The sequence below is a fragment of the Squalius cephalus genome (genome assembly GCF_949319135.1).
Source record: "Squalius cephalus genome assembly, chromosome: 11".
NCBI lineage: Eukaryota > Metazoa > Chordata > Actinopteri > Cypriniformes > Leuciscidae > Squalius > Squalius cephalus.
The window spans coordinates 35665816-35686429 of NC_137132.1; the positions used below are offsets into that span (position 1 = coordinate 35665816).

Below are 20614 nucleotides of genomic sequence, written 5' to 3' on the forward strand. Positions count from 1 at the left end.
GCTGGAACTCAGTGTTGCAGCATATGAGCTTCTGTATTATTGATACATTCATTTTTCAATTACATTTACAAAAATTAATTGGAGTGTGTCCTAATTTGAATTAAACATCACAATGTCCTATATGTTATGACAGATCATAAAACAATTATTGTTCTTACATGAGCCAGGAGGAAAAGTGAATCTTCTTTGTCTTTGAAGAAGGCCATCATCACCATTATGGCAGCAAGGCCAGGATCCACATCTCCAGATACTTTTCTCAAGGACTGTCCTCACCTCTTGTCTCCAGTGCAGCAGCTGAGTCTTAACGAACTGGAGCACCCTTCTTCCTTTTCCAGTGATGGACTTCTTGAGTCTAGATTCTAGTTTAAGTGTACTGGATCAGGAACCCCTTCATAATCAAGAGAGGCCAATCCCTCTTTAGCTGGCCAATGCTAGGTGTAGATAATGCATTGATGGTGCAATGTGGGAACTCATATGTTATCATCATCAGCTCATATACTCTTGCCCTATCTGCTCCATTTTGGCCCTTTTGAGTGAAAATGCTTTTAAGCCCCACCTTTTAAGCCCCACTTTTTGTTTCTCCCACAGGTAGTTCACTTGGTCGTCAGTTTATACAGCCATAGCTGTCAGTTTTTGCACATTTTCTTGATGATACTGGCTGACTATTCTCCACCATCGCAGCAGGCCTTTTTGGTTTTCTTAGCCGTGCAAGAGTGTTGTTCCTGTTCAGGTTGTCTACTCTTGTTTTTAGCTGTGAGCACCAAGTGAAATGTCTACTGCCCATTATTTCTCCTTCATCAGTTCGGTCTTCAAAACTATCTGGATATTGTTCAACAATATTCTTTGCAACTACAGGCCACTGACTCAAATTGGGACTTAAACATTTTTGTCTCATGGGTTTAACAATCACTCTGACCATGTGCCGCCTATCTGTTTCTTCTGGTCTCTGTTAGATTTGGTCTGGCCTTGTCCCAAGGTAATTAAATATGTTGAGGTCCATGAACTGTGCTGCACAGGGATAGAGTGCTGAAGTGGTGGAGTGAACTGTCCGAAGAGCCTTCTAATGCAGACACTGCAAAACTAAAGGAGCCTCAAATATCCTGTCGGATACTCAAGGAACTTAAAAATGTAATTTAAGTGCCTCAAAGCTCTTTCTCCTATAGTAGGGTTACTGGAGGAGCATTGACAATATTTGAGGTTCTTGCTGGAACTTATGGGATCCTTTAAGCACGTTGTATTTAGTTCAGAGGTTCTGGAGTCACCTTTTCATTACTATGAGACCTCGAAGTGCTTTGGGGGGAAATAGAGGAACTTAAATGTGATAAAAGGGTTATTGGAAGATCTTTTAACATTTAAGTGGTTCCTGGAGGATCTCTTATGTTAAAGCCAGCATCTGGAGGAACCCAATGGTTCAGTGAGGCCAGAATGATATTATTATTATCCTATTATTACTTAAGTTTGATTCAGTATACATACCCAGGTGAAAAATACGTAGGCTACTATTAAAAATGTACTTGAGTATGTTTTTAGTAGGCCTTCAATACAAATATAACCTACTTTAATGCATTTTAATACATTTAACAGTAGCCTAGCTACGTCTTTTTCACCTGGGTAGCTTACATTTATTTAGTATAGGCCTATGTTATTGATTAATTTAAACCTTAAACAACAACACTAAAAAATCATAATATTAATGATAAAAATTAACTAATTATTATTGAATAAATAATAGTAATAAAATAATATTTTTTACTTCTTCATAAATTATTATTTGAAGAAGAAGAACCAGGAGGATAAAGAGTTTATTCAGTCACGAAACTGCTGCTATTCCTCTGCTGTCGTCGCTTCAGTGATGCTCGCGCTGCTCGCGCGCAACAAAGCTCAGCTGATCGGCGTCATCGGGTTTGAAAGTAACGGCTCTCCTCATCAAAGCTTCCGCCGTTTGTTCGGCTCTCCCTTACAAGGTTTGTAAACTCGCCAAAGAAATATTAATACTCACTATATATTCAAACACACATATATATTTAAACTAAATTTATTATACATTACTACTTTTTTACAGTGTTTACCACTCGTTTATTGTACAGTATCTGGTATGAAGGTTTTAGCCGCGATGCTAACTACGTTGATCTAATGAACAAATGGAAATTATTGACTCGTTGTCTTAGATTGATTTAAAGTTAGTCATTCAATTCAACATATTCTGTACAACTGTGTCTTCAAATTGCTGATATAGCCTAACTAATTTATTTCGTCATTGGCGTTTGTTATGAATAACAAAAGCAGGTTAATATAGTTTGGTCTGTTTTTGTTTAGCCTAACTTTACTTAATGTTACTACAGGTGCCCTCATTCTCTCAAATACCATTTTGAATCCATTTAGTGGTCAATAAATATTATGTTGTGAATAATCAGCTTTGTTATTTTGTTTCCGCAGAACAACCAGTACAATGTTTCAGTGGCAACATTGAATTACAGTAAGTTACCTGCACCACATGCAAGTACTTTATTACTATGAACTCTGTGTGCAATTGTATTGTTTGCTACTTGTTTTTTAATCAGTTATTCTCTGAAAATCTTCTTCCCTCATGCTCTCAAATCTCATTCATGTTACATTCATGTAATACCACAGGTTTGGAGCCAATAATGCTATGCATTTTTTATAGGCTATACCTTAATCATATGCATTTGAATATAAGACATTTGAACCCTGAATTATAAGTTCAAGTTTGGTCTTTTTTTAGACAAAAAAAGGAAAAAGCTATTAAATGGCTTCATAAGACTTACAACACAAACCATAACACATGAGTTGTGAATTCATTTATTATTTTTAGGATCTTTTCTGGGATATTTTTGGAGCTTAACCATTTTTACATAAATTTTTGCATTGAATTGAACTAGACAAGTATACATAAGAATGGTTTAATGAATGATTTACACAATTTTTTTTCTGCTTGTGTTTCATGCAGTGAAAGCGAACGGTGACAGGGGTTGCATTATGCCTGAGATCTGCTTTTGGGTTCCACAGACAGAAAGTCAAACAGGTTTGGAACGTCACAAGGCTGAGGAAATTATTTAAATTTCACAACTATCACTTTAATAACATTACTAACAGTAAATTTTGTATTTTGCAGGGATCTCGGTAAACTGAAATACAAGTTTGAAGTTTGAACAAGAATAAAAATCCTCCTGTAGACCTGAAAATCATTGAAGTGCCTGGACCATCCACCAGAAAAGAGGAAAAACAAACAGAAAATGAAGCTGATGCACCTTTTCACTTTTCTAACTCGTTAAGTACCTCACATGTCCCTTGTGAAGATTTTATAATTGATTGCATTTTATGTTGCAGTGAGTAAAGGTGCGTCACATTTGTGAATTTCGTGAAATTACACAGGCAAAAAGGTCCATTGACCATTGTCAGCAGTGTAGCAATGTAATGTATGAACCACCACACAAAATTGCTGATCGTGTGGATTCTTATTGAAATGACTGAATTCACCAGTGAACATTCACAGAACAACAGATCATTTTACTGCACCTTAACTCTGTTCAAATGGAAAATGTTTTCTGCTTGTTGTGACATAAGGAATACTGTTTCCGGGTCGAAGCCTCTACTTCTACTTCCTTTATCTTGTTTCTAGATATTGAGAATACTCAACAACCATTTATGGGAACTGTTGATTCAAGTCACACATTTAAGCTTTTCAAAAGCCATAGTGTACACTACAGTCTCCAGTCTAACGGCATCCCAGACTTCAACATTTTATGATTCAAAATAGCTGAATAACTAACCATCAGAGATTTCGGTATAGAGATAAAGGTTAGGATCATAATTTTCAGGAATTTTACAGAACAATGAGTGCATATTAGCACTGTTGTTTGTTTTTGGCATCTGAGAGAGCTTTTGGACTTGGAAACAGTAGCGTCAGACTTAAGCGAACTGAAACACGTTTTAAAATTAAGTGAGGATGGACATTTTTAATTAGTCAATTTAAATTTTTTACATTGATTTATTACATGGAACATGTGTTTTCTATGCATTTTGTTGAGATGTCTTTTCTTGTGTAGCCTATTGTATACACATGGTTGATTATTCATGTTACTTATGTATTATACAATTTTTTTTGTGTGTATTCATTAATCTATTACTAGTTTTTTTCCCCAAGTGCATTGAAGTGTATGTATTAAAATGGATCTAAAATATGTAATAAACAATTCTTATTTTGTATTTGGTTCAGTTTGTTTATTATAATAGAAGTTTATGGTAACCGTAGTAACAACATGAAATTAATTTAATACAAAAAAAAAAAAAATAATAGAAATTTGAAATTTGGTTCCTGGAGGCACCCACAGTGGTTCCACACAGTGCTTCATATAAGAGTTCCTCAGGAAACCTGTGTGGTTCCTCAGAGAACCGGCCCTTTTTAAAGGGGTGCCTAGAGGATCTACAGACAGTTCCGCCGGTGTGGCGAAGTGAAGAACCCCAAAAGGTTCCTCCAGGCACCTTTAATTTTTACAGTGTGGTGTCGGAGTCAATGTGATCATGTTGGACGCTACAGAATCCCTTGCCTCATTGTTCCGTTGCCCTCTATTGTCTAAAGTAAAAAATATAAAAATAAAAACAACACAAAAGTACAGCCCTGCCACAGACAACTAAGGAAATGTGGTGGAGTAACTATAACTGTTGATTTCATTACCATAACAACATTTAGTACATCTTCTTTTTATATAAACGCAACACTTTTGTTTTTGCCCCCATTTTTTCATGAGCTGAACTCAAAGATCTAAGACTTTTTCTATGTGCACAAAAGGCCTATTTCTCTCAAATATTGTTCACAAATCTGTCTAAATCTGTGTTAGTGAGCACATCTCCTTTGCCGAGACATTCTACATTTCCATTTTGCAGTGTGGATCATTCATTGTGACATTTAAACTGATTTGCATGTTTAAGAATCTGTTCACTGATAAAATACTTCATGCTACTGTACCTTAAAATGCACATGTCGAGATCAGGAAAATAAAAATTTTCTCTCTGGGGGATGGGGGCATGCCCCTGAACGCCCCTAGCAAGATCATTTTGGGACCTCTGTATTTATAAAACCCTGCGTCGGCCCTGCACCCATGAAGACAGTGATGCAGTGATCCCTTGAATAGTTGTCCAATTTTCATGTGTGGATGGACTAAGGAATAGTCACTCAAAATCCATAATTATTTTGTTGTCTCTTCCTATAGTCTGTGGGCCAGTATTACTTGCAAAAACTGCACCTCTTCTATGGCTAATATTCATTTCATAATGATCCTTTCTCACCCAAGTCGGTAACCCTTCCTTTTACAGTCCCCTAATTACTAGGTATTTACCTGGTAAATATATGGTAAGTTATAGTTGGTTATTGGTAATTACCACAGGTAACAAGTATGTAAATGCAGAGAAACTACAAACTAATTACTAAGTATTTACCTGGTAAGCATATGGTAAATTACAGTATAGTATTTTAGTGTGTAATTACTTAAGGTGATTAGTATGCAATTACAGAGAAACTACCAGCACTCTTAACCCGAATTAGTTGACTTTACTCACAAATCGCGAGGAAACCCGTTGCCTTGGCTTATACCACTTTAGTTTTTACACAAGCAGAAACTAAACATGTCGAGTTGTATTAACATGGAACCCTAACTTTTTACACAAGCTGAAACTAAACATGTTATGTTGTATTTACATATAACCCTAACCTTTTACATAAGCTGAAACTAAACATGTTATGTTGTATTTACATATAACCCTAACCTTTTACATAAGCTGAAACTGAACATGTTATGTTGTATTTACACTGTTTAGGATAATAGGTTTACTATTGGGTACTCAGCACCATTGTTGAGATTCATATACAATTCTGTTGGATTTCCTGCTGTATAATCACAAGAAAACTCAAATGCTACTGACTTTAATGATTTATAATCCCTAGTAACAAACAGTCATAGTCAATAGATCACTTTATTCTTAGATTTTTGCTATCACTATTGTGCCTTTTAAACTCACAGTGATAGTATCCAGAGAAAATATAATGTTTAAATATCAAAGGCAAGAGCCCAACTAAAGCCAACACCTTTCACCATCATGGTGACTACAAATGAAACAATAAATAATCAACATCTAAACCTCTGTTGATTCTCAACAAGATCTTTTGTAGACGTCTGACAGAAATAAAGTCAGTCTGTTTAGTAATAAGTTAAGCTGGTAATGTTCGACTCTTCGGTTCAAACTTTAAATGACGCACTCTGCGCACTGTCACCTGTTTAAATAGGCCACGCCCCTCCCTTACAGAAGCTTAACATAGCGAGTTATCTCAGCTTAACATGATTAGTGCAATGAATCTTTCAGCTAAACAGTGCACACAACTAATGTTGTTTAGTAATGATAGCAGGTTTTTACTAAACATAAAAGAATAAGTAATGATTACTCGTAAGTTTAATTAGAAACAAAATCTGGGTTTACAGTGAGGGAAAAAAACACCACTGTTAAATATGGTATACCCACTTCTCCAGGCACCATCACTGAGCAATATCGGATTATCAAACATTGTGTGGGCGTGTGTGTTGTCATGTAGGCTATAGACTGATTGTCTTGGCTTGCATCCATGAAATATTGTAATGTTATAGGCCTACTACTGCATATTGAGAAAATTAAGATCGGTATTGCCTTTTCGGTCGCATTTTTCTTTACAGCATGTGCTTTTAAACGCTTTAAGGCAAAATGTATTTGCTGGTTATTGTTGTATTGAAGGCTACTACTAATTATAGTAGGCTACTTTAACTTGTCAAACATTTATTTTAATATTTCCATTTCCAACATTTATTTCCCACTGGCACAAAAGTGTTAGGCTACTGAGATTTTACTAGTATGGCTATAATTGATTTTGTTCATTGATTAAATATGGCTAATATTCTGATGAATCTGTTATATTCTATTGAAGTTCAGCTATGAAATGTAAAAGATGAAATCTGAATGAAGCTGTTGATGTGAAGCAATAACTGGTGTTATTGAATATGTATATATAATAAAATAACAGTATAATGCTGTAGCCTACATTATTTTACAGTAAATTTACTGTGGTATAAAATACAGAAGCTTGCTGGCTATTTGTTGCCAGTAAGTTACTGTTGATTTTTGTCATTTTGTTTACAGTGTAATGATGAATGACTTGTTTGAAAATGAAGCCTAAGTAAACCAATTAAAAAAGATATGTTCGTTTAAAAATAATAGTTTGACTAATGAAGTTTTGGTCTAAACCAACTAAATTGTGTCAATCCAAATAAACTGATTTATTTTGAATGAACTAAATTAAATTGTGTGTAATAATGTCTTCAATTAATTAAATGAAGTAAGGGTAGCCTAATTATTTGTGTGTGTGTGTTTACATCAATGTGGAAAAGGACTTTCATCATATTAAAATAAATAAATATCAAACTTAAGTAATTTTACCAGAGAAATCAGGTTACATCTACTGACAGTTATGCTTCAGTAAAACCTTGTTTTTCAGGTAGGTTTTCAGTTATTCAGTTATGCAGTTAATTCAGTTATAATCTGTTATCCTAAATCATTTATTTAATTTCAACAAAACCAGTCGTTACCACATGATGTACATTTTCTAAGTAGAACTGACTAAACATTTTTTTCAGTGTAAAGTGTTACCCAATATTGTCCCCATATTCAGATATCCCTCCTTAATTGACTAAATTAAATATCGAACAATAAACAGATTACATAATAAAGGTTTGAATGTCTGGTTTGTTTGGGTTCCTGAAATGAAGAAGTAAATATGTTAGCTAAATAATCTTAGTCCCCAACTATAGATTTACATTTTGCATTAAGGAAAGCTGAGGCTAAAGCAATCATATAGACCAAAGATCAAACTCAAAGAAACATATGGCAGGGATATTGGGATATTAATGACACAGGAAGACTTTTGTATAATATTCAAAGCTCTGATGATTTTGAAAGAGAGATGGTTTAAAATCGAACTGAAGAAAGGGTTATCACTCATCTCACAGGATAGGCTACTTCACACAAGACACTTCATTTAGCCTATTAGATAGACATACAAATGGAATGTGCTTACAATGCAATTAACTAGAATCTTTCCAACATGTGATTATGGATTTTTGTGCATATGAAAATGAAAGAGAGGAATTAAAGGTGAATTTTCTAAAGTGAAAACTAAACATCCTTGGAGCAGCATTGAGGAAATACACATTTAATTAAACTTTTGAAAGAAACAGGCCTGATGGAGCAAGTAAGGTTATGGTTAAATATTATTATTTTAATTATAATTATTTTCCCTTCTTCCCCCTTATCATGCCAAATCTTCTGATCCACACTCCTGTCCAGTAGATGACAGTAAAGCACCTTTAAGCTGGTTTGCCATCCGTCCGCCAAGAAAACCCAAGAAAAAGAAGAAGAGGAAGAAATAGAAGAAAACGAAGAAGAACAACAACACAAAAACAAGAAAGAAATGGTTTCGGAAATAGTGTCGTTGTTTGCGTTTTCACATCTAACGCCAATTACTGTATCCTTTCATACTTAAAGCTTGTTTACCATTCAATGCCTGTTCAGGGGACGAGTACCTGTTGAACAGTGACCGGCTTTCTTCTTCAATCAGTCGAAAGTTCGATGGATGTTTGCGATTAGATGTATGGATGCTAACAGAGGAAAGTCATGGCTATAGCGCACGCCGCCACAGAGTACGTGTTCTCGGATTTCGTGCTGAAGGAGCCCGCGTCCGAGAACAAGTATAAAGGCATCAGGTTAGAGCTGGCTCTGGATAAGATGGTCACCTGTGTCGCGGTGGGTCTGCCTCTGCTTCTCATCTCTCTAGCCTTCGCTCAGGAAGTGTCTGTCGGTATGTGTTTTTCTCACACTCATCATCAGAGATCTTACCTAGTCTTCTTACTTTTTCGAGTTTCTTTTTGAAACTGTTACAATTTCCAACTGTTGATGCCGATATATTCAGTGTTAAGAGCAGTAAATGCATATGACCTGAACTGCATTTTGTATTTTCCCTTAGTGTTTTATCCTATGCTTTTGGTTTAACCTATACAATGTTTTTTTGTATTGCATAAGCAATGACACATCAGTTTCCACATTGACTAAAATGCCCCCTCCCCCGGGTTAAGTTAAGTTAAAAAACAGGTTAAGTTATTTAATATGTAAATGCTTCAGGGTTATTTGGCGCATGGCCTTTTCATGAAGCTCCAGTGTGTGACAGCACAGATTATGCTGAATGTTATGTTATGACATCAGGTTATATAATTATAAATCTATGAACTATAAAAGCGATGTTTGTTGTATTTTATCTCACAAAATTCACATTTTGTCATCTCACACATCTGCATTCAAAAGTTTGAACGTATTTTTATATAATCTCTGTAATACATCAAGTTCTGAAAGTGTGGCATGAAGATTAAACATTGATTGAAATTTAACAGCTCAGTAGGTGATGTACACTAAATGTAAATCGTAAAAATGTAAATGCTGTTAATACTGGTGGCCAGTGGTTAAATTGGCTTTTATAGTCGTGGGGAGCCCTTATTTACGGTGAATGGTCATCATTCAAAATCGTGCCGTAAAATGACTTGTGAATGTGTTTTTACACCAAAGGGGCTCTTTTTCCAGTATTAATGTGTAAGATATAGGGAGTAGTTATTCAAACAAAGAGAAATACTTTACAATTCACTTACTTTATTATTATTTTTTACCTTTAATGTTAACAGGCAGGCAACGGATTTCACCCTCAGAAAATGTATGAAATTGAACATGTTTGAAAATATTGGTTGGCAAATATGTAAACATCTTTTTAAACAAGAAAATTATGTTGATTTAAAGAGAATCAGGGCCAATTTCTTTTTTAATCTCTTTCCAATTTCTTTTATGATTGATTTAATCACACTGACACCTATGCAGGACTTTATACATAAGAAGGTCCCAAAAATGATCCTACTAGGGGGGTTGGTTACTAAATATCACCTTTGTTTTTCTTTTTTTTCCTATATAAATAAGTGTTTCGATGTGGTCAGTCAGTAGGCATGAAGATCAGGGAGATTCAAAAACAAAAGAGGCTTTATTAATTATCCAAACACTCTGAATGAACACGCAGGAGAACAATGCAAAGCACACAGTGCATAAACGAGAACTTACAAAGTACAACTGAAACACAGGACTATAAAAACAGCGGTAGAACAAAGGAAAGTAAACTAGTCTAAACAAACAAGGACATAATCAGTAACCAGTGAAACCAAAACTAAACAGAGCGAGGAACAACAGAATGTCAAAATAAGGTTCCTCATAACGGAACATAAACCTGACGTTAAGCTTGTTGGGCTATTGTTTGTACAGCAGTCAGTCAGGCTTTCTTGGACTACTGATGTTTCACCAGTATCAGCGCAGCTTTGTCTCAGCTGCTTCTAGACAGCCTGTCAGTCAGTGCAGTTTCACTGTTACGCCACTTGGTGCCGGTAAGGGACCATTCGTTCAAGTAATACATGTATTCAAAAACACTGATTCATTCATGAATTAAAAAAAAGTTTTGAAATTATTTTAACATTGGGCTATTTTTATAAGAATAAAGGATGTTTACATGAGAAATGCTAAGCAGGTGTAGTGATTAGGTCATTCTAAAATGCTACAAACAACATATTTCTGCCTAAACATGCGACAAAAATCTACATTCGATTATTAATATCATAAATGCATACATAGAGTATTAATATCATAAATTGTCATGAGTAGCTTGATTCTAATTGTAGCTATAATAATAAAAAAATTAAAAAAGTTTTCTAGAAGGATTTTTGATAATAGGTCGGTATGTAAATGGGAATCAAAGGGATGTGGATGGTCAAAGCATGTAATGCCGGAGTAAAGTAATGCCACAACTTGCATTTGACAATGCTGATCTATTCTCCTGACATAATGGCAAGTAATGGCAAGAATTCCAGCTTCTAAATGTAAGCTTTTCTATCTTTCAAGCTAGTTTGCTGCAATGGAGATGTCACATGCACGGACAAGTCTTGAATATTACGAAAATGAATCTATGGTTGGATTGGTGGATTTCAGATCAGTAGGGGTTGAGGCAACAAAAATAATGTTGTAACAAGCTATTTTATGGATGGTAACTGTAATATTATTACTGAAATAGTAATTGTTTTACTTGTTTTACTGGCATTACTGCCCAACACTGATGAAGATCAATATTTCACATTGAGGTCCTGCTGATAATGCACCCAATGCATTTCTGTCTCACTCTCAAAACACACACACACACACTTATTCTCCATCTACTGTAAAACTGTTGATTCTCTTTTTTTCTAGGTACACAGATTAGTTGTTTCCCCCCTACAAAGTTCTCGTGGCGTCAGGCTGGTTATGTGGACTCATACTGCTGGGCGGCAGTGCAAACACAGGACACGGGAGGCCTGCCACTGTGGCTGCACAAGGTAAAGCCATGAACACACGTTCTCACACTTTTTACCAAGCTGTCCTTAGTGTTGTAGTAAGTCTAGGGCTGTCACGATTACTCGATTAAAAAAACATCCTACGTTACCTGTGTCGAGTAATCGATAAAATTCCACAAGCGATGTATTTCGCTGACATTTACATTTATTCATTTTTGCAGAGAGTAATGTGATTATGAAATCACAAAGGCTGTGGTTTAATTAAAACTATTTACACATGTACAGCTAATCACACTGTGGATTTTGGAAATGCAACTTGCAACTAATGAGAAGCATTTCTAAGTTTTCCATCAAAATAGAGGCTTGATTGTTTAACATTTAAAAAAAAAAAGAAAGAAATTATTATGGTAACGCTTTATTTTGATGGTCCCCTTGAAAACAATAATTCATTTTCCTTGTTGATTAAGGCGAGACACTACAGGTGAATAGGGTAAAATTTTTAACTAGCAGATATCACCATGAAACTTTCCCAGTTGATTACCTACATTAAGATGAGAAAAAAATGTATTACAAGTTTTCTGTAATTTAATTTTTAAATATGCAAATTAGGCAATATCTAATTAAATATGTGCAAATTTGCATATATTTAAAAAAAACGAAATCTGAGTATTAGATAAAGCCAGGTTAAAAATTATTTTTTCATTGTTCACATATTAGATGGGGAAAAAAATAACAGAGGGATTTATGGATATCTACTTTTGTTATCCTGTAAATCAGAATATACTGTACTGTCAATAGCCTTAAAAAAAAAGATTTTCGCCATGTTTTTATATAAAAATGTTATATAAATCATGCTAGGAATAATATATTTACAAATCCCTCGGTAAATGTCTTCATAATATAACTAGGTACAAGACTGGAAAGTTTGGTGTATATCGGTGCTACTGAAGTGCAGATTTCTTGGAGTATGAGAGAAAAGTCATTTTGAGAAAACGGGCTTTAAAGATTTATCATCAGCCAATGAGATTCAGCCCTTTTACTTTCACGATTGGTTGCTGATAAAAAGGAAATGACCATATTTGGATCTGACAGAATTGTACAGGAGAGAGAGAGAGCTTTCCAACGGTATATGTGATGACAGGGAGCAGACAGCGATCGCGGAGCAGCGGGAGGATTTACAACGCCAACTTTTGTTGAATTTATGAGAAATCTACAGACACAAACAGACAAAGTGTAGTAAAATAAAGACCTAAATGTGTATTTCAGACTTTTTTTCACCACAAGTCTGAAAGACGACATGTTATTGAAGACAAATATCCAAAAATCTCAAAATTGACCAGTAAAAAAAAAACTATATTTTTGCCTGCCGTGTCTCGCCTTAAATGTGGAATTTGTGCATTACTCAAATAAATTGTTAAAATAATGGTTTTCTCAACATACAGAAGTATAAAGAGGCTTATGAGATTAGTCGTAGAATTCACAAAATCCACCTTCACCTCATAATAATATTATAATACAGAAAAATGAAATCATGATGATCAAAATGATCATCAATGTGTTTTAGGACAAATGAGCCTTTAAAATGAAACCCCTCTCCCTCTCTCTGCAGTTTTTTCCTTACATCCTTTTGCTGGTGGCAATATCAGTTTACTTGCCAGCGTTGTTTTGGCGGTTCACGGGAGCCCCTATGCTTTCTTCTGATCTGACCTTTATAATGGAAGAACTGGACCGTTCCTACAACAGAGCCATTAAACTGGCCAAATGCTATCACACTGCAGGAAAACAGGACCCACTGTCAGCCCGTGTGGACTCATACAGGTGAACTGAACACGCAAAGAGCAGAGAAAATGCCTGGTGGTCCTTCGTGACGTTTCAGGGTGGTTGGGTTCACACTGCACAGAGCTGTCACACACTCACATGGCTTCACTCTGTGAGAGTTATTGGCACGCATACACAAACTAACCTTCTATCAGTAACTTTCTATTAAATATCTCTGGCATTTTCACACTTTTTTTTTTTTTTTTTTTTTTACCATAATCTCTCACCAATCATTCCTATTACATTCCTGTAACATTTAAATACTGTTATGCTTGCATCTTTTTTCTTCTTCTTTAGCTCTGTGATAGACGTTCCCGAGAGCTGCTTTAAATATCCTCTGGTGGAACAATACTTGAGGACCAAACGCTTCTCTCGAGGATTACTGATCCGATACCTCCTCTGCCGCACCATCACTTTCTTGGCCCTCATATTAGCCTGCATCTACCTTTGCTATTACATCCGTCTCTCCATCACAGATGAGTTTCAGTGTGACATTCGATCTGGCGTGGTAATCAACGACTCCTCGGTCCCTCCGGCCATGCAGTGCAAGCTAGTTGCCGTTGGCATCTTTCAGCTCCTGAGCTACATAAATCTGTGTGTGTATTTGCTGCTTTTGCCCTTGTGCTTGTACGCCATGTTGGTTCCATTCAGAAGGACCATGGGGTTCTTGAAGCCTTACGAGATGTTGCCCACATTAGGGGTAATGCAGTTTGGACAGGTGACCTGGGATGATCTTGCGTTATATCTGCTGTTTCTGGAAGAGAACCTCAGTGAGCTGAAGAGTTATAAGTGCCTGAAGGTGTGTTGATCAGGTTTGCTCTATTTGTTGCGTAGACTCTGGATACATACGGGGTGTTCATTTAAATTAAAGGGATAGTTCACTTTGAAATTAAATGTTGGTATGTTTTAGCTTACTTCAAGGGCATCCAATATATAGGTGTCTTTTTTTCCACAGTAGTTTCAATTTTGATATTTTTAGGTCAAACCGTTCTTGTCTGTCAGTCATTTAATGCAGGTCTGTGGTCACTGTCTCAAAGAGCATGCACAGAGAAGTCCAAATTAAAACATCCCCATCGTCCAAATTAAACAATTCCCCATCGTAAGTACACATTGATGGCCTAAGACACGAAACGAGCGGTTTGTGTGAGAAAACGAACAGTATCGTTTTTACCTGTTATACACAGCCACGTCCAAGTGATCTGAGGGCGCGAGCGCATCCTGCTGTGTGACGTGTGCGCAGACTGGTGCATAGATATATACACTAGATGTCGCCTTGTCTACGGCAGTTCATTGGAATGAATGTCTTTAAGGCGACATCTAGTGTATATATATCTATGCACCAGTCTGCGTATACGTCACACACTAGGAAGCGCCCGCACCCTCAGATCGCTTGGACGTGGTTGTGTATAAGAGGTAAAAACGATATAAATACTGTTCGTTTTCTCACACAAACCGCTCGTTTCGTGTCTTAGGCCATCAATGTGTACTTACGATGGGGAATTGTTTAATTTGGACGAAGGGGAATTGTTTAATTTGGACTCTGTGCATGCTCTTTGAGACAGTGACCATAGACCTGCATTATATGACTGACAGACAAGAACGGTTTGACCAAAAAATATCAAAATTGAAACTATTGCGGAAAAAAAGACACCTACATCTTGGATGCCCTTCAGGTAAGCTAAAACATACCAAAATTTAATTTCAAAGTGAACTATCCCTTTAACTTTTAATTGGTCGATTAATCTCAGATTTTGAATTTTAAGTCATTTATTTCACATTTTTAATAATTACGTAGAAAAGTGTCAGGCTAAAGGGCCTTTCACACTGAGCGCGATTAAGCGATGCAAATGTATGTCATGATGATGCCCTTGAATCGCAGCGTGACCAGTGTTGTCAACTATTTTCAAAGGAAAGTAGCTAAAGCCTGCCCAAAAAGTCGCTAAATGTCGCTAGAAAATGTCCAATAATGTCCAATAAAGCTGTTCTCATTTCCTATGTTTTCTTTGTCAGACAATAGAACGAGTATGAAGTGAATAATGACTACATTTTTTGTTTAAAATGATCTGAATTGAGAGAGTTCGCAAACTGGATGAACTAAAGCTCTGTGATTAATGAGTAATACAAGTGATAAGCACAATAGAAGAATGGAAATTAAAATGGTCAAACTAATTTCTTTAAATATAACACAAAGGAGAAGCAGATAAGTTATGTGTCACATCTGTCAGCACTGTGAGATAGAATTTGCCGTTAGGCGCTTTTTTGAAAAAAAGTCACTAAGTTGAGCGTGACAAAGCAAGATTTTGACCAGTGTGTCGATTCTTTTCTTCATCACCCCGCGATGAAACGAACCCTCCAATTAGATTTGAGCTTATCCGAGCCTCTGCTGTTACACAAAAGTGTGAGTGTTATTGGTGTCTGAGAACAGATTTAATCTTACATGTTCTTTATACAGATTATCATTTTCTATTAATTTTTCCATGAGTCAGAGAGCTCATTCACTCTAGAGCTGTCAATCATATTATGTGATCATAACTCCTGCCCCTCCGAAAGACGACGTTGTGTTCATTTCTGAGTTCCGCACGGTTCTACACATAAACAACTAAGAGAAACGTTTCTACTGATGAAACATAAAGGCAGATAATGTTCTGTATGTGTTTTTATAGCAATAAAGAACGAGAAATGCTAAGCATGGGTAGCATTCAGTTTGTTGTAAACCACTACAATTAATGTGCTTCTGCCCGTTATCTAATCAAAATCCACTTTAGATCGCAGTCTGAAGTGTTTACACACACTCAATGATGGTTTCTGTGTAGTACCAAACTTTATCTTAATTTACTGTTGTATGTTGTGCAGCGGACGAGGTTAAAGCCAAATGGGAAAACCTACGAGATAAATACATGAGGAAAAATGTAGGCGTGAAGGCAATCAATCGGTTCACGTTCAAAGAGAAAGCTCTGTTCGTCTGCGATTCGCTTAGCTTTATCGCATCGTGCTCAGTGTGAAAGGGCCTTTACACTATCAGCTCTGATTGGTGGGTATCAGAACATCTGCATATTTGAAACTTCACTAACACTTTATTTTGATGGTCCCTTTTGAACATTCTGTAACTTTGCAACTACATGTCAACTAACTCTTATTAGACTATTAGCAGACTGTCTTAATATCTGCCAACTCTTTATTGTGATGGTCCTGCAACAGACATTCTACTGACTGTAATTAACTTTGCAACTACATTAGTCAACTTATTCTAACCCTACCAGTCTACTAATACTCTACTAACACTCTAATGAGAGTTAGTGGACATGTAGGTGCAACGTTACTTATAGTCAACAGAATGTGTTAAAGGGACCATCAGAATAAAGTGAAACCGAAACTTCAAATTGAGTTCCATTTGGCAGCAAAGACTTCAAAAGCTTGAGTGCAAGGAGCTAAAATGCTTCATCAAATGCACTGATGAATTTGGCTTTTATCATCTTATAATCTTAAGGCAGTTCATCCAATTACTATAAATGTATTGTTCCTTAATTTACAGATTAATTATAGTAAATTTGTGTTCCTGAATTTATAAGTAATTTCAATGTGAAGTGATGAATATAGTTAAGAAGTTACCATACTTTAAGCATTAATAAATTGTATGAATACATTTGTTTAAATATATATTGACTATTATTCTGGATATTTTAAATAGTTGACTGAATGAATCAGATCTATTGTTTGACTCTCAGAATGTATTGATTTTTTGGTTTCCTTGAGGATGTCTTGTAATGTGTATGCAGGTGTTAGAGCTGTTAAAAGAAGGGGGAGACGAGTCTTTTGACACCATGCTGCTGTTGCAGACACTGGGACAGGTAAAAACAGATGTGGTGGACGGCAGATTGCTAGAAAAGAACAGGAAAATCTCCAGCAACATCAATGGTGACACAGAGATGAAAGGTATGTGTTTTTGCTGATTACTGTTACTATTTGATTTACATATAAATTCTCAAATTAAGACGGGCATTGTCTCTCTGAAGATGCCTGTGTTACCGAAAAAGGAGCGGTCATTGGAAGTGTTTCTTATGTGGCAAAAAAAAAAAAAAAATTCGGGCTCACAAGGCATTTAAGAGGGCAGCGCATTCTAGTGAAGTTTTCCCAAAGATGCTGATATGTGAAAATAGAAAGTGTATTACCCTGGCCTGTTGATTCGGGTTTATGGATAGCTTACATGCTATCCATCATGCCATGCTCAATTCAAATCAAAGTTGGATATCCACTTTGTATGCTCTATTGCTTCAAATCACACACTTTCAGTCAAATACTTTATTTGACTTTAAAATGAAAAGACAATTTAACAGGATTTTTGCTTTTAATCTGGTCAGGTTTATTGCTATGTATTATTGCAATTATGGTGTTGTTTATCCACTGAATTAAGTATATGCTACAGCAGCTTCTCAAACCCCCCACTACTGCACATTTTGTAGGTCTCCAACATGTGTGGTGGTGGGGGTCTCCAGGATGGGTTTGAGAAGCACTGGGCTACAGGAAGATGATGCCCTGAGAGATGCCCAAAATAATGTTGTTTGGTTCATCTTTTAAACACAAATGAACATATTTTAATGAAATTTTAGAGATTTCTGACCCTCCATTGACCATCCAAGCAATTAGTCTTTATTTATATAGCGCTTTTTACAATACAAATTGTACCAAAGCAGCATCACAGTGATGACATGAAAATAATACAACAAAGTTTGTTTCTAGAAGAAAATTGCATCATTGTCCACCTTAAGTAAGGCAGATCAATAATATTGTTGAATATTAAATGGCCCTAACTAAGCAAGCCAAAAGCCAATACAACAGTGGCAAGGAACCAAAACTCCATCAGTGACAGAATGGAGAAAAAAACCTTGGGAGAACCCAGGCGCAGTCGGGGCCAGTTCTCCTCTGGCCAATGAGCGAACAGTGTATGATTATGATTCAGGCAGCATTACAGGTCAGAAGTCAGATTGGATCAGAACATTCAGAATATTATCCAGTTCATCTGGTTGGAGGTCGGAGTCATCACGCCGGTATGGAGAGCAGGTTCTACCACTACGACTCCTCAAAAAGTTCATAAAGAGATCGTAAAACTAATCCATATGAATTGAGCGGTTTAGTAAAAAAATGTTTGAAGAGACACGATTGCTTTATATGAATAACAGATTTAGTTTCGGCTTTATATTGATCTCTGAACCTGAACATTTACATTGATCTCTGAACCTTTGATGTAAACAAATGTGTAACGAATGCACTCATGTCACGATTCGACACAAATGGCGATGCTGAACTCTCGATACGATACTTTTATTTTAAACCAAAATATAAAAGAGAGGTTTTTTTTTTATTATTATAATTAAAATAGTATTTTTGGAATTATATTATTATCAGGGCTCACAAATATTCCCCAATTGCATTATTATACATTATATTCAACATTATATATAGTAGTTTAATGTAGTAATGTCAATGAAACTCCGTAAACGTATTTTTTTCCCTCACGCAGTACACTCGTGCTTTCAGTGCAGGCATTCGTTGAATCTGTCAAGTTTACTTTGACAAGCACGCTTCTGATGATCAGTGCAATCCATCACAGTTCTAATCGCAAGAAAGCATGTCAAAATGGCTATTCCCAAACTGTAAATGGTTAGTTCATCCAAAAATTTAAATTCTGCACTTACTCACTCTCATGTTGTTTTCGCGTATCACGCAAGCATTTGAACGAACGTGTTTACTACAGTATGCGCTTCATTGTAAATCTGTTCATCATATAAAGCCATAGTGTCTCTTCAGAGGACATGGATTTGGATTAGGCTGCATTCAATTGATTATTTTTACAATGCCTTTATGACGTTTATTGGATCTTTTGAGTTTTAGAGGAATAAACTTTAAATGAAGGGACAAATCTCTCAGGTTTCATAAAAAATCTTCATGTGTTTGGAAGTTTAACGAATATCGCAAATCATATTGTTTACATCAACGATGCATATCGTTGCATTTTTGTATCGCAATTTAACGATGTATTGTTAAACCCCTAGTCAAAAAAAATTGTATCCATGTGTTTCCTCAGAGATTTCTCCACTGATGCAGGGGGACTGCTTGAAAAAAGATGAAGATGAGAAGGTTGTGCGCCAGAGGGTGATCTGAATTGCCCATTTACAGTCTGTGGTGACTGCCTGCATCATACTGAGGCTCCTAACTTCTGGAAAGAATGGAGGAATACAATTTGGGCTAAAGGAGGAAAACTGTGGAAGCTCGTCTTTTCATAAATGCATAACTAAGATCCACTAAGATTGCAGTCAAATTCTATTTTGGTTCTTCTTGTTGTGGGGGTGATGTGCTAACTGTTTTATATTACTTTAGTTTTCCACATTCGATTTTATAGAACCTTTTGCAGTAATGTTTTCACTGCAAAAAAATTTCTGGCTGGAACAGTTATTCTGTCATTATAGCTGTAACAACAATTTAGGCTGATCTCGTAAAATTTATATACACTGCCCTGTGTAAAAAAAAAAAAAAAAAAAGTTACTGTTTGGATTTCATATAGGCAAATTGCTTAAGAGTCTTTGATTGGATCATTATTGCAGTGATTATTACTCTTGCATGAGAAATAAATGTTGTGATGTTATTTCCAACAAGAGGTGCTTACATTTTTGGTCAAGATCTTGTATTGACAATGCAAGAGTCCAGCACTATGTAAAGTCTCGCCAGCACATCCTAAAGACTTTCAATGAATTTAAGGTCTGGACTCAGAGGAGCCAATTCATGTGTAAACTATTTTCTTGCTCCTCCCAACCATTCTTTTACATTTTGTGCTTGATGAATCTTGAATTTGACATCATGGAATATGTTCCTGTTGCATAACATATAACATGCTAGAAACAGTAATCACTGCAATAATGATCCAATCATAGACTCTTAAGCATTTTCCTATTTAAATCTAAACAGCAACTTTTTTTCTTCTTTTTTAATGGTCGAGCAGTGCATTTACATGCATGTTTACATTGTCACCCATAATTGCAACTCAAAATAATCAGTTGAAGCTGTCTGAGCATTGGCTGATTCTTTCAGTCTAAGGTAATGGGGAAATTAATAAACTGAAAGAAAATGTTAACCTACAGAGCTTCTCTTTGAAATATGAATTGTGGAAAGAGATATTAATTAAAATATTAGACCATGGATCATCTGGGGTTTCTGCCAAAAAATGATACTGACATTTTTTTAGCCTTTCTGAATTCATTTTTTTTTTTAAATACAAGATTTATATTCTCTCTGCTCTGGAAATAAAGTTGATTGATTTTTACACTAGTTTTGGAGTTCTTTCATCATTTACTTTCCTT

The 20614-nt window shown here is 35.9% G+C and overlaps 1 protein-coding gene and 1 long non-coding RNA gene across 2 annotated transcripts; both read left to right on the forward strand.

The window, feature by feature from the left end:
* The first annotated feature begins 2411 nt into the window (after positions 1 to 2411).
* Positions 2412 to 4225, forward strand: LOC307167300. The gene is made up of 3 exons (XR_013822752.1): positions 2412 to 2476; positions 2969 to 3043; positions 3134 to 4225. It is a non-coding gene; the product is annotated as an uncharacterized lncRNA (long non-coding RNA).
* A 4206-nt stretch (positions 4226 to 8431) lies between these two features.
* On the forward strand, positions 8432 to 20582 carry panx1a (pannexin 1a). Its single transcript, XM_079885210.1, has 6 exons — positions 8432 to 8896; positions 11362 to 11486; positions 13054 to 13262; positions 13560 to 14061; positions 17039 to 17195; positions 19345 to 20582. Exons 1-6 carry the CDS (start codon positions 8713 to 8715, stop codon positions 19419 to 19421), a joined length of 1254 nt encoding a protein of 417 aa, XP_079741336.1. The 5' UTR covers positions 8432 to 8712; the 3' UTR covers positions 19422 to 20582.
* Positions 20583 to 20614: the final 32 nt, after the last annotated feature.